Source organism: Camarhynchus parvulus, chromosome 1 (assembly GCF_901933205.1).
Source record: "Camarhynchus parvulus chromosome 1, STF_HiC, whole genome shotgun sequence".
Lineage (NCBI taxonomy): Eukaryota > Metazoa > Chordata > Aves > Passeriformes > Thraupidae > Camarhynchus > Camarhynchus parvulus.
In genome coordinates, this window is record NC_044571.1 from 32,367,855 (window position 1) to 32,382,668 (window position 14,814).

Sequence of the window (14,814 nt, forward strand, 5' to 3'; positions counted from 1 at the left end):
GTCATGAGAGCAGTCAAGGAGAAGAATCACCTCCCTCACCCTGCTGGCCACACTGGTTTTGGTGCAGCCCAGACACAGCTGGCTTTCTGGACTGCAAGTGCACATTGCTGGGTCATGTTGAGCTCCTTGGCAACCAACACCCCAAGTCCTTCTCCTCAGGGCCGTTTCTCAATCCATTCTCTACCCAGCCTGCACTTGTGCTTGGGATTGCCTGACCCACATACAGGATCCTGCACTTGGCCTTGTTGAACTTCATAGGATTCATGCAGGTTCACCTCTCAAGGTTTTTCTGGATGGCATCCCTTCCCTCCAATGTGTCAACTGCACAATTTTCTAGCGAACTTCCCTTATTTAAAGGATACCTTGATCTGAAAAGTTCTTGGGCAGGAATCACATACCTGTACCAAATCCATGTTTTTCTGTCATGAGGTAAATGACACTTTAAACTGTCACAAACATGCACTTAACACGCCATGTACTCTGAGGGTTGGGTGGCATGGCATGGTCCATAGCTAATGTGCCCCTGCATGCTGAACTGTTTCTGCCAGTGTCAGTTAAAGCTGAGGTCCTCTCCTAGGACTTCAGGAGGAGGCTTGGAGCCACATTTGTCCTCCCACACTGAGCTGGACTAAAGCCCACACTCAAGTATGATTGTGGAACTGGTTTCTTAGATGAAATTACAACAGCATTAACTTGATGAGAACAAGTCTGGGACCTGTATGAGCAGCTCATGTCGGAGATTTAGTGGTTACACTCTTGCATGAAGGGGGAAACATCACTTTTGAGGCAATGCTGGATGACATGATTTTGACGCAAATTATTTTGGAATTTCAAAACACTGACATCATGTTGTAGTTTTTAACAACCTCTGAAGGCTACATTAAATCTGACATTTTAATGTCCCACTCATTTTTAGCACATACCAAGGGCAACTCTTGCTGCTGATGCATCATAATTGATCCAGAATGACACCCATGATAAAATGGTAATCAGTATGGAGGGCATATAGGTTTGAAGAATAAAGTAGCCAATATTTCTCTTCAACCTGAAGCTCAATGAAAGTCTTGGATAGGCACCTGAGAAAAGAGAGAGGAAAACAGTGTTATTTATAATGAAGGAAAGACACTTGTAGATAGCTGCCTTCAGTTTCTACACGTTCTGTGGGGTAATATGACATCTGCAGAACAGTAGGGATGACACCTTCACTGTGTTACTCATCTGTATTAAAAGAAACCTTGCAGTGAATACAGTGATAGCCAAGTAATTTGTATTTGGGAAGAAAAAGAGAGACAGTGAATTACTTTAGACTATTGAACAGATAGGTGAGCACCGGTTAGTTTTTACAAACAATTGCTTAGGTGTCCAAGTAAAATGCTTATCCAAGTACACAGTTTTCTGTACAGAATTTATATTGAGAGTATACGTAATAGTTTTTTCCTTTACAATGAGGAGTTGTTCAAGAGATGAAACTTCTTAATTACATCTGAACCATCTGAACTATGAGAAACATGCAGCCTGTGGTGTCAAAAATAAATTGTAATGAATTCCACTACAGAAAAAGCCTTCAGACTAGATCCTCTAATGTCAATTATAACCAGACCAAATTTTTCTTCCAAACATATTTTAAACAAAAAAAATTTGAATTTTGTGTGCATATATATAGTTCATGAACAGTTACAAACAGAAAAAATTAATAATGGAAAGAATTAATAACCTCAACACCAACTTAATTTCAAATTGGCACTAATCTTACTGAATACATTTTAGACATATATATATATATATTCAGATGAATATATTTAGAAATCTCAAATTGTTAAAAATAATTGTGACTTTTTTCACCAACTGCAAAGACGATTAAATCTGAGTAGAGCTGTATAAGAAAAAGGTAGTCATTCACACATTAGCTCCATGATTTCAGTGTTCACAGTACCAGTCCTAGATATACTTTTAACAGCTCATCTAAAAGATTTAGTCAACATACTAAAAAAAAATTCAGCACATACCAAGAGCCCAACCAGATATTAGAACACTTCCCACCCATTCTAGTGCAAATACGTAAAAACTATGAAAGATTACATCTAGAGAAAAAATGAAAAATTAAAAACTTCCCTTACAATTATATTCATGTGTTTGCATATGAGCTTAAGGAACTAGATTTGCCCATATAGACATGAATGATGGATTTCCTAAGAAAGAAAGGGAAAGAAGGAAGTGAAAACTGCAGATTTCTCTCCATCACATTCCTGATAGTTTGTTATGCTTTGAGTCATACAACAAAAAAATGCCACACCATTTCCAGGCAGCAGGAGCATCAAGGTAATATCAAACTTGTGCAAATATCTCTAACTGTTGTATCAAACAATCTCAGAACAACTATCACCAGGAAAAGAAATATCTGGTACATATATCTGGTTGGTGTGATTACTTCAATCAGTAGCATTTTTTTCAGAATTAAATGCCTTTTAGTTTCACCAATAGAAGTATATTGGTGGAATCAGAAGGATGTATTTCAGCCTGATTAGACCAAGGTTTTCTGCTGTCTGGGGCAGTTGACACAATTTTCAGCAAGCAAACATCTATATGCAGCTTGCTTAACATCTTCATTTTCAGAGAAACAATCTTTCATTTCAAAAGACAAGTTTTCTCATTGAAACCAGCCCTGCTTTTTTTTTTTTTTTTTTAACATTTTCATTTGGATTTTTATGAAAATGTTTCTGTGGTCTTGTGTCTGCAGATTATATAAATAAAACAGGAGACCATAATGGAATATATAAACTGTGCTGTCATGAAATACATCAAAAATGCAGCAGACCTGATCACCTTTCTGCAATAAGAGTAGAACATCAGACAGAAATCTTTATCAAGCTCTGTTGAGAAAAATTATTTCATATAATGCACTACCCACCCAAAGGGATTCTCTATAAATGTGTATAAAACTTTCAAAAGCCCTGTCCAGGTCTGGATATCTGTGTTATATTACTGATAGAGGTGACAACTGAAATACTGATTCTTTGATTAAATAATATGAAGGATTAATTCAATAAAGTTCAGTAGAACTGAATCACTGAATCAAAGTCAATTCTTGGTTTGCTCCAGAGCCAAGGACCCCGAATGCACTAGGTAAATTGAGAGAAAGAAGAGAGAACTTCACCATTGATAAAGCACAGGAAATGGTGTGGGTGAAACTGATGTGTATCAACAGGTGAGAGAATAGTATGTCACATATGTTATTAATGTTCAGTAATGAAATCCCAAACTGAGAAACCATATAACAGAGTGAGCTTTAGACATGTATCTTGAATGCCTCACCTGCGACCATAAACCATTACCTCAGCACCATTTCTGTCTAATTAGGTAAGGTAATTACTGAAACTAGTGAGATCTGGCCTTAAAGGGGGACTCCCCAGAGAGCTGACCTCAAGACCAGAGACACCAACCTAAGTATGCTTGAAGCACCAGGTTTTTGTTCTGAAATTAGAACCCCAAGAACCATGTCTAGGGCCAGGGCTGTCAGTGCCTTTTGTCTTCCTGCTCTAGAGTTGGAGTTGACTGTAACAGAGATTCAGTTGCTAATCTGATACCGCCCTGACCCTTTTGAGATGCCCTGTGACATCTCTCAGACACCAGCATGCAGCTGATAGATATGATTTACCCCCCTATATCTTTTTGATCAGCATGTGGATACCATGAAGGCTGCTGTGTGCCCTCTCAAATAGCAGTTGAATAAGCAACTCACTTGAGTTGCTTACACATGAGCTTGGTTGTGCTTACACATAAGCTCCAGTTCATCCAGTCAATCTAGCAAATGAAACCTAGAGAATTATCCACCACCTCCTAAAATGGACTCCTGTACATGCACTGAATTTGTTTCCAGACTCCACCAACTGCATGGACTGTATTCTGACCAACTCAGACGCCTGCTTCAAATGTAGACACTGAAATTATATTCCCCATAAATCAGAACAAGATGAATCCACACCCTGCAAGTCTCAGGGTAGATTTTTATGGTGTGAGGCTGCTGGGCAATATAAACAAAAGTTTTGCTGACAAAAGAAGTTTGATGCTTACTGCAGTTGACACGTATAGTAGAGTATAGACTTCGTTAAGATCAGGTTGAACTGGAAACATGAACTGGTAGCCTCATTTTTTATCATACTACATAACCAGGGTTCTCCTTTAGGTACCTCTCCCTGAGACTGTGAGTTTATATTACTTTCAACTGAATTGCTTTCATGTCTTCAAAAATTATCTACTGACCCTGCATTCAGCCTGCCCTCTCTGCTGCAGTATCTTACCTCCAGCAAACAGGCCACAGGAGTCTGTAGAAAAAGCCTGTTAAAAGAAGGACCCCTCCTTATTTCCTGTAGTTAATTCCCCCTCTTTGTCTGATTGGCTAAAGCTCTGTGAAAAGGATGGGTCCTAACCTTCATGGAGCAAGAACTGTAAGTCCAGATCTTTATTTATCTAGAAAGATCCATTCTGTGGATTACTTATTTAATATAAGTTGACTTCTGGGTAAGCTCAACAATTACATTGTTACTTGTCTGATTATGATTGCATAATGATTTGTCTATTAAGGCTCAGTACATTTAGAGATTAATTGCCAGGAAATTCTAGTTGTTAAGTTTCCATAAAAAACTTCTGGTTTTTTTCCTTTTAACCTTGTTTTGCCTTGTTATCCTTCCTGCCATCTCATTTAACAGGTTGATGTATATGGGCTAATTTAAATACTACAGGAATAACAGAATTTTGCCAGAAGTATTTCAATCTAACAGTATTGGGAATGAAAGCATGAAAATAAATACTTAATCAATACTTGAGCCCCAAATGTTCCTTTTTCACAGTTTTGGGCACTTGATAAAAAGAGATTACTTGTTTCTGTTCCAATTTCATTAAAAGTTAGCAAGCTGAAATATCTGGCTTCAAGGCTAAATTAGTCTCTTGCTGTTTTATCCAAGTATGAAACAAGATAACAGAGTTGGTCAGTTACAGAATTTTTCTTTTAATATGTTCTTCTGGGAAGGTTCTTTGGCTAATTGGAAATGTACTTTACATACTGATCTTTCAGAATACAGCAAATATTTCATTTTCAAATCTTTTAAGACTACCCTGCTCTTACCAACAGGTTGCTAATATGGCTTTGACTGTTATGTGACTTAAAGCTTTTAGGCGGTGTTTTACATATCCCCATTCCTGTTCACTATCCAAGCATTTTGGGATAACAAACATTTAGGAGGCAGATTCAGGTAACAGACTTAGCACATACAGGTGTTTGAATGCAGGTATTTGCTCATGCATGGAGCATGAGCTGTTAGTGGAAACCATGGAGATCTAGACCTAGAGCCATCTGATTCTAAGGGTATGATTTAACTGTCTATACAGAGGTGTCTAAAGCCATTTGAGATGTGATAGGCTAAAGAAGAGCAGAACAGAACACTACTTAAGCAATCAATACTGAAGCAGTAGCTGGTGAACATAAAACACAAAGCTGTAAGATGCCAGAACAGCAGCCTAACTGCTAACCAGGATCTTCTACAGCAGCTCAAGAAGCAGCAGATTGTTATGTTTAGGCAACTGAAGAATGCCTTAAAATATTCATTTGAGAAAACAGAGGTGTTCAAGAGCTGAATAGCTCTTTAGGCTTCACTGACAGCACTGACTGGATAGCATTTGACTGTGGGCTTCATTCAGTTGCTGACATATGGGCATCCAGTGCCATTTAAATATTATGGTATCCTGTACAGCCTTCAGCTGGTGTGAGAAGGATAGTCAAACCAGGTATTTCTTCTTCATAGCAATTTAAAAATCATGAATAAAGGGAAAAGACTATTCTACATGGCTTTGCAGGTACTTTCTAGACATCTGAAGGTTTTATCCAATTCCCAATCAAGCGTTCTCCTTTTTTTAAACTACATGACAATACTTGTTTCTCCATTAATCTCAGTTATGCCATTTGCCAGATTTTCACTCACGCTTACTTATTTTCCATAAACCCTTTTCTACTGTGCCATTACTGTCTTCAAGAGTGCTACCCTTGACCAAATATACAAAGCTTAAGCATTATCAATGTAAATCAGACTTCTTTTTATTATGAGATTTGTGGTTTTGTTTGTTTCTTTTCTTTTTCTCCCAAAAAAGATCTTATTGGCTCATGTTCAGTTTGAGATCAACAACAACCCCCATATTTCTACGCACAGAACCCTGACATAACCTGGCATTCTCTATCTTTAATTTGGACAGGAATAATTAGTTGCACAGATGCTGTATTTTGAACTTGTCTGTATTGAATTTTTGTCAGATACTTTTTTTTCAAATACTTTTTTCAGATACTTTTTTTGCTATTTTGGCAAGATAAATTTTAGCTTCCATTCTATACTTCAACAGGTATGCAGTTCCTCCAGCATTCTTGCAGCTCCACCCAGATTTCTGTCATTATTGATGAGGGCTTTGCCATGCTTATCATTGCTTCTCAGTAGTAACTATGGGAACAGATTTTTTTCCTTTGCCTAAGTTACACAAGATTATACAGCACAGTTTCTCTTGAAGGATAGGAGAAAAAACTAATCCAAAAGCTGTTTATGGCATGACTCTGAAGTCTTCTTTTAGTTTTATTCAATCAAAGCACACTAGGACTGAAATCTCTGAAATGTTCCCTGAGATATTGCGCTCAAAGAAGTAATATCTCCCCCTGAGACTTCAATAACCTCAAAGCCAAAAACATGCCTAACTTATTTTCCAAAAAAAAAAAAAAAAGTAGAAACTGGCCCTAATTACTAGGACTGTAAAAAACTCTTGAGAAGAAACTTGAAAAGTGTCTGCTGACTTTATGTATCCGAGCTGCTGGCCTCCTTTAGATTTAGATTTGAACGTGGTTTTGAGAAACAAATGTGATTTTTCCCTGCATGGAAATACTTGTCACAAAATGTCATAATTAATCAAGCATTTTTATAATGTCCTGTATCAAAGCAATAGTAAATTCAGTATTGTGTCTTCATCAGTGAAAAAAAAATTAAATGTTTCAGAAAATGGCACAAGAAACATGCTGTTCTCTGTGAGTCCCTAATGCCAAGTTGCCTTAAACCCTGAAGCATGAGACTTTTTTATTCCTTTCACTAGTGTTTTTTTTTTAAGAAAGAACCATTAATATTCTGAACATTTGGTCAGTCACAGAAATATGTACTCCTAGTTTTTTTAGTCTCTCTTGTATTGGTAACATCTCTTTGGATTTCTTGTTTTCCTGATTTTTTACAAATCTCTCATCTCTACATTACTAAGTCATGCATCTAGTGAAATATTTCATACTGAACTAAAAGGTGGCCTTGGACTGTCATAAAAGTCACTGCACAAATAAGTTCTCTGTATTCTCATTGTTGTCTAAACCAGCCTTCCTACAAAAGCATATCCAGTCCTGTGGAGGGCAGGTAAGCCCTGGCTGCCAAAGGTGACAGTAGCTGCAGGACAGAAGGATATAGGATTAGAGCAACTGATTCTCTATATAAAAAAATCTTCCATTCACAATGGTAAACGAGAACAGCAGCAGCTGGCAAACCCCCTCATACTAATTTCAATCCCAGCAATATTTACATTTTGTTCTGAAATACAACTTGTGTTTCTGTGTACTTTGAAACAGATGCTGTGTCCAAAGAGTGGGTGAAGTGATGCTTACAAACATGATTCAGCTGTGCTTCATTTGTTCTGGTGTGCTGAGACAGATGGAACAGCACACTCCTGTGGTCTGAACTGCACTGAAAATCTGAAGGCCCCAATAATGAACAAAGTAATGGCCCCACATGGGCTGATGGCTTTCTGTGTTGCTTTGATTTTGTCACACATATTCCTATTTTGGTGTCTAGCACAAAATATGTAAGCCAACCTTGCACTTTGTAATCTAAAGACATCCAGTACTGTGAGTTGCTACTAGCTTTTATTCTATCTTCAAGGAAACAAGCAGGGATTGAATTTTAACACTTTAACACTTTACAAATGCTCTGGATGGCTGTATATAAAGTATTGTATATCTATCAGTGCAAATCAAGAGACATTGCATTCACTATATAACAACAAAACAAACATGCACTGAAAAGTTGCAAGGAGGTGTTTATAAAATTGGTGGCTTTTTGACCTAGCATGCCAAAACACATTTATGAATGATCAGCTACCCTGTAGGTTACATTTAAACTCATGATTCAGAGGTGAATGACTTAACACTTATTTAGATCATAGATATTTAGGTATCTAGTTAAGTATCACACACATACACAAAAAATAAAAATAAACAAGGAGGCAAAGAATCTCAAAATTGTTTGGATTGGAAGGGATCTTAAAGACTACATAGTTACAACTCCAGTGCCATAGGCACGGACACTTTTGACTAGACCAGGCTATTCAAAGCCCCATCCAGCCTGGCCTTCAACACTTCCAGGGATGGAGCATCTACAACTTCTCTAGGCAAACTACTGCCTCACCACTGTTACAGTAAAGAATTTCTTCCTGTATCTAATCTAAATATACCCTCTTTCAGTATGAAGCCATTTGCCCTTGTGCTATCTCTTCTCCAGGCTTATCCCCAACTCTCTCAGCCTGTTTTCATTGGAGAGGTGCTCCAGCCCCTGATCATCTTTGTGGCCCTCCTCAGGACTTATTCCAACAGGTTCACGTCCTTCTTGTGTTGGAGGCCCCACAGCTGAATCCAGTACTGAATGCCAGTCTGGAATTTTCATGGGCTCCTACCTCCAGGCTTTGTCAAGTAATTTCTTTACCCAAACATGCAACACAGGCTACATATTGTGACTGGTAAGAATAGTTAATTATTATTAACAAAACAGTAATTTCATGCACAAGAAAATGAAACACTAAATGGGCAAATGGCAATACTTGCCTGTGGCAAAGACAACATTCTTTGACACCAGTCTGTATTCCACGATGGAGAACTGAGGAAGTTCAATCCTCTCCACGCCAGTGACTGCGTTGTCTCCACCTCTCCAGTAGAACTCTATGTCATCAGTTGTGTAGCCATCTGCAGGCAAAGCAAGAGAGTCAGAAATAACAGCAGACTCAAACATAGCTTCAAACATGCAGCTTGTCATTTGTGACAACAAAAAGATTTGGTACAGCTGCAGAGCTGTATGGTATTTTGCCTGTGGGAAGGTCTCCCAAATCGCTACACCATTACAGTCTGCCTGGGAATTTTAGGCAAAATACTCAGCTTTCTTTTTATTTTACCTTTTTTTTTTATCACTCATGTATTATTCACTAATGGTCACAGTGAGAAGAAAACACTATCCAAAATTTAGGGTATCAAATGCATTTAGCACTGAAACTAAATGTATATTTACACTGATAATCACCAGAAGAAGGTTGATTATTCAATGAACACAGAGAAACATAGCTAGGGCAGACCTTTTCCACTCATAGTAAACTGTGAGTTGCATCATTTCCATAGCTTCCACTAGTGGAGGGCAACAGCTGAATGTGGAATATATACTGGTATTTTTTGTATATGGCCCACATTTTCCAGCCAGTAGCAGAAATGGACCAGATACTTCTGAAGAGCAAATATACATCTGAATATTGCAATCCTAGGACATGACTAGGTGAAAAAGAGAATGCTGTTCTTTTTGTACACAATTTCAAATCATAAATGGGGTCAGTCTGAAATCCCATGGTAGGTCCTGCACCAAGATGATCCATACCTAATAAAGCATACTGAAAGGAAAGTGCATCACAGTGCTTGCTCTCTTGAAAATAAATCTGATAAAAATACAAATATTCATCCCTCGTGTTGAAGATAAGCATCCAGTCACTACCTCTGCCAAGTGAGGCAGGAATACTAAATTACTTCATTCTGTCCTCACTTCATTTTTCTAGGATGTATTCATCTATGTAGAAATGGATGACTCCTTATATCTTTTAATAATTCAAATAAACAGACAAACAAAAAATCCAAATGGTGACAATTACATGATTCAAATACTGTTTATAGACACATGTATAAATATTACACAGTTCTATAAAACAACAAAAAAAAACCCAACTCTATCCAAATTAGATTTTACATGCATTTTCTTAGGTACGTACAGCTTTCTATTTCCAGAGTACAGTTTTGTTCATCTAATGGGTATCTTCTCAAGTCCATCATACATGCTGCAGTGGTTGTGATTCTGAAATATAAGCATCAAACAGTTTTACCATAAAGCCAGTAATCCAGGTTTTAGGTGATGGGGTTGTTCCTCTTCCAAAGTGAAGACCCTCTGAAGAATAGCTTACAATACCTGAGAATCTGGTCCATATTTTTACATTGAGCAGCAGCCTAATAGAGCAGCAATTACACTGACTTTCAGTGGAACAACTGGCTGTGAATTACCCTTATGCAATCAGCCCCTTTGGGGTTCAATGGACCTATCCTCATATGCAAATATTACATGAACATTTGCTGAGATTAAAAGATACAACTTTATAACAGAAAGCATGAAGTGAAAATAGTCTGCTACAAATGTCAAAATGATTGCAGCTGCATGAATAACTGATTTCTTGGTTTTGTGGCAGGTCTAGAAAAAAAACCTTGAAATGTTGAAAAAAGTTTTAAGTCCAGCAAAATGCTTTGTTTTAAATCTTACTTCTCTGGTTTTCAAATGGGAAGAGGATTTTGTTGTGAAGCTCCATATTGAATTTTAGGTTTTCTCCTCGAATAACAAAACACTTTCACTTCTCTGTCTATTTAACCATTTAGCACCCTAAGGACGGTTTTGCAAAACATTTCACTACTGATGAATCAGCATTATTCATCAACCTCTTGTAGATCAGGAGAGTCAACAACAAACATGTGCAACCAGAACAACTGTCTTAACAGCTTCACACAGTACTGTCACTTCATTTTGTAATTAATGGATTTATATATTTGTTCTAACTTTAGACACATAAAACCATATGCTCATAATTAATCTGCAGCATGTTCTGATGTTTTTCTGAATCACAGCCTTCACCAAGGGTATGTACATTATTATGCATCATTGTTTTTATAATGGCTTCGTATAAATTATCTTCTGAATCTGACTAGCTCCATTCCTTACTGATCCTTTTTTGATATAAACAAGACATGGATGTTGCACAGTTTGTTCCTAAACAAATAATATTCTAGTGATAATTTATGCTAATAAATACAAGATGGGAAAATGCCTTAAATGTACCTCTAAAAGCTAGAACCCTCAATGTTAATGTTTTTTTCATGTGTTTTCTCTGAAGTTCTTTCTTCTACCCATTAACCTTCTCAAATTACAGTCTTCTAATCTGATAAACTACTTTAATATTCCCGGGCAATGTTTCAAAAGAAAAAAGTATTTAGGTGCTATTTTTCACATCTTTCACAGTAAAAAACCCCTATGTTGTTATTATGTATGTTCTATCCAATCTCAAAGAAAAGGAAGGAAAGAATGCTTATCCTTAGTATATAGGATCATTTTAGATGAATAACTACATAATATCTAAAGAAAGGGATTAAGACCATTATTGCTGTCTCATAGGACAACAGAGGCTACCCTTCACTGACTGAGAAGGCTCTTTTGCAAGAAAATATTGTCATTTCTTTGCACAGGGAGAGACAATTGTATGAGCACAAAGGCAATGAAAGAGGAAGGAGAGGAAAAAGCTCAAGGATCTGTTACTCAGCCCATCTTCTAACTTATATTCCTACCAGTAGCCAGTGAGAAAGGCACACAGCTGATCTTTGTGCATTCCAGCCTTACGTACAACGTGATCATGTCTTTGTCACCACTGGTTCCTCTGACTGTCCTCTGAATAGGCTTATGCTAGTCCCACAGGATTTCAGGTCCCAAGTATTGTATCACAAGAGGATACTCAGGTCAGCCTTCCTCCAAGCTGCGTCTGGGAATTGCTCTGGCTCCTCTGTTAACAACACAAATTCCAGTGGGCTGGAGCTGTGTACAAACAGCAGCTCCTCAGCTGCTCTGCAGTTTAGGGAAATGTCTTCTCTGCAACCATCATCTGCAAATGCCCTTCTGGAACATCAGGCAGGGTGGTAAGACACAGAGCTATTAACTATGGAGATGATTAATCATCTGGGTTATTTAGCCTGGAGAAGAGAAGGTCCCAGGGGGATTTTATAGAAGCTTTCCAGTACCAAAGGAAGAGAGAGAGAGCTGGAGTGGGACTTTTTAGGAGGATGCGTAGTGGTAGGACAAGGAGTAACAGCATTACACTGAAAGGTGGTAGATTTAGATCAGATTTTAGGATGAAATTTTGACTTTGAGGGTGGTGAGGCACTGGAACAAGTTGCCCAGAGAAGTTCTGGATTCTCCATCCCTTTAAGTGTTGAAGCCTGCACAGGACTTTGAGCAACCTGATCTAATCAAAGATGTCCCTGCCCATGGCAGGATGATTTTAAGGTCCTTCCCAACCCAAAGCTTTCTATGATTCTTTGAATGCCTCCTTGATATGATTACTAAGAGCAGCTAGAGCTAAGCATATAAAACAAGGATTAACATACAGTCTTTGAGGAGAAAACTTATTCTTAAATCTGTGATTATTGATAAGCAAGCCATGATGCCCTTAACAAAACCATACTGATTGTGCAATGAAAGGGGCTTGCTCCTGAGTCAAATAATAACTGTGTTCAAAGTAAAACAAGTAGGCATGCTTGGAAATTGTTGATATGCAGGTTCTCTCCCATGCTTTAGAAGATTCGCCTACACTAACCTGGGTCTCATGTGGGATCCTGCAGCAGAATCCACATGAGCTAAGTTGATACAAAAGGGAATGTGCTAGCAGACTCTTAACTATTATGTTGTATAACTAGCTATAAATGCCAGCCTTACAGAACACAAATTATTAATTTTACAATATTGTAAAAAAATTATACAGCTGGCAAATTTATATTCAACTTAATAATTGTGTTATGACTTTTAAGGAATGTATTTTTATTTTGATCTGTTCACATACTCTAGGGGTTTGCATCACAAGTTCCAGTACCAGAAACTGCATATTCTTGCTAAAGAAAATTTTTTACACTACAGAAAAATGAACTAGAAAAGAGGATGCAGCCAGAAATAGACAGAAACAAATTTACCTCATTTTTTCAAAGTAAGTTTAGTACTCAGAGGTCCCTCCTGAATGAACATTCAAGCAATCAAATTTAACTTGCACAAATGCACACCAAAAGCAAATATGAATGGCTCAGGCTTGTGCATGCTCCCAGGGAAGAGCAGGTTTACTTTTTATGGGATAGGATGGTGCCTGACACAAGACAACAAGGTTTCAAGAACTCATCATTATGGCAGTGACAGAGGAATGATTACGAGCCAGACAAAGATGAAGCAGGACACAGACACAGACACACATACAAATTGGGTCAAAGCAACACACAAAGGAAATGGTTTAAAATTTTTATAATTTCATACTCTGGTTTTCTTTCCTCTGGATATAGATTCTCCTGTCCTTTTCTGGGCTCAGATTATACTGCTATATTTTATAGGAGGAACCCCATCTGTGATGGGCTGTGAGGTGCTGCCTACATAACCGAGAGAAGGATATTTTATGTCCCCAAAACTTTTACAGTATGAATCAGTCTAGGCAATATAGATACTTCATATGTGACTAGGTCACAATCCTGTTTACTTTTTTGATAAAGAAATACATTCATCCAAAAAGAATAGAAGTAAGCATGGTTGCCTTGTCTGACTGATCACAACTAATCTTTTCACTCTACGAACATCTATAATGTTTCAAATATGGGTAATAATTATGTGAGTCCATTCAGATAAAATACATATATTCCTCAGCTCCATTTACTTTTAATGGCTAACATTGTACTACCTAAAAACAAGAGGTTTATGCATGAGAAACACACAAGCAGTCAGACCCTATTTTTGATCCCCAGACTATAAAATAGTTACTTCCTCCATAGTCTCTTATGAAAAAAAAAAGGTTTTGTCATTTTCCTTGTAGATTATTCCAGAGAAGACAGAACAAATTCAGTGTGTTGGCCAAAGAAAAAAATTCCACAGAAATGGGCTGAACTTCAAGAAGCTACTGTTCCATTCCCCACTATCACAGACTTCTGCTGCAGTAGCAAAGTGCTTTCTCTAAAGCAGAGAGGAACCTTAGATGACTGAAGGTTAAGTCCTTCAAAAGTGTGATAAATCCTACATTGTTCAGAAGAGAACATACATCCAGTGTGGCCTTGGGATCACTTTCAATTGTATTTGTGTTGAGGAACTGCTTTGTTCTGTGGATATCCTGTAATTGGTTGCAACCCTCCAAAATTTCACCTATTATTCTGCGTGACCCTGTGCTTTATGGAACATAAAACTCCAAGTTCTGGCCTCAACCACATTGCTTCTGGACTGCAGCTTGAGCTCACTGCCATTGGGATGCTCTGAAGTCATAAAAGAGGAAGTAGGGTAGTGATGGAACAACACAAAGAACAGGTCTTTAAATGAGCAGAGATAAGGCTCAGATATTTTCTTCCTTTTGATGACAATGTCTATATTTTGACATGATTTAATTAAAGACAGCCATTCTTCACTATGCAACTTAGCTGCTTCATGCCATGGATATCTCACCCTGGATATTACATGCTTTCAGAGAAAAGGAAAGGGAAGAAGTGTGCTACACATGAGCTACTGGTGAAAACCCTGCTGAGCAAATCCTATTTTGTGAAATGCACCTGCTGTGGACACTTGTATTTTGCAGAAGAGGAAGCCAACTTATTCAAATACACTACTCTGTGACAGATAATCCTCACCTGAATGGGTCCAAATATTTTTAGAGTGTGACAGAAAGACTTCCACATATTAC

At 37.8% G+C, this 14,814-nt stretch overlaps 1 protein-coding gene across 1 annotated transcript in view; it reads right to left on the reverse strand.

Moving 5' to 3' along the window:
* The window catches only part of GABRB3 (gamma-aminobutyric acid type A receptor beta3 subunit), a 115,854-nt gene that overhangs the window by 20,754 nt on the left and 80,286 nt on the right, over positions 1 to 14,814 (reverse strand). The window contains exons 5-7 of the mRNA XM_030957985.1: positions 10,081 to 10,163; positions 8,882 to 9,019; positions 924 to 1,076 (exon numbers count right to left, since the gene is read on the reverse strand). Of these exons, the coding sequence (XP_030813845.1) occupies positions 924 to 1,076; positions 8,882 to 9,019; positions 10,081 to 10,163 (374 nt within the window). The remainder of the gene's footprint in view (positions 1 to 923; positions 1,077 to 8,881; positions 9,020 to 10,080; positions 10,164 to 14,814) is intronic.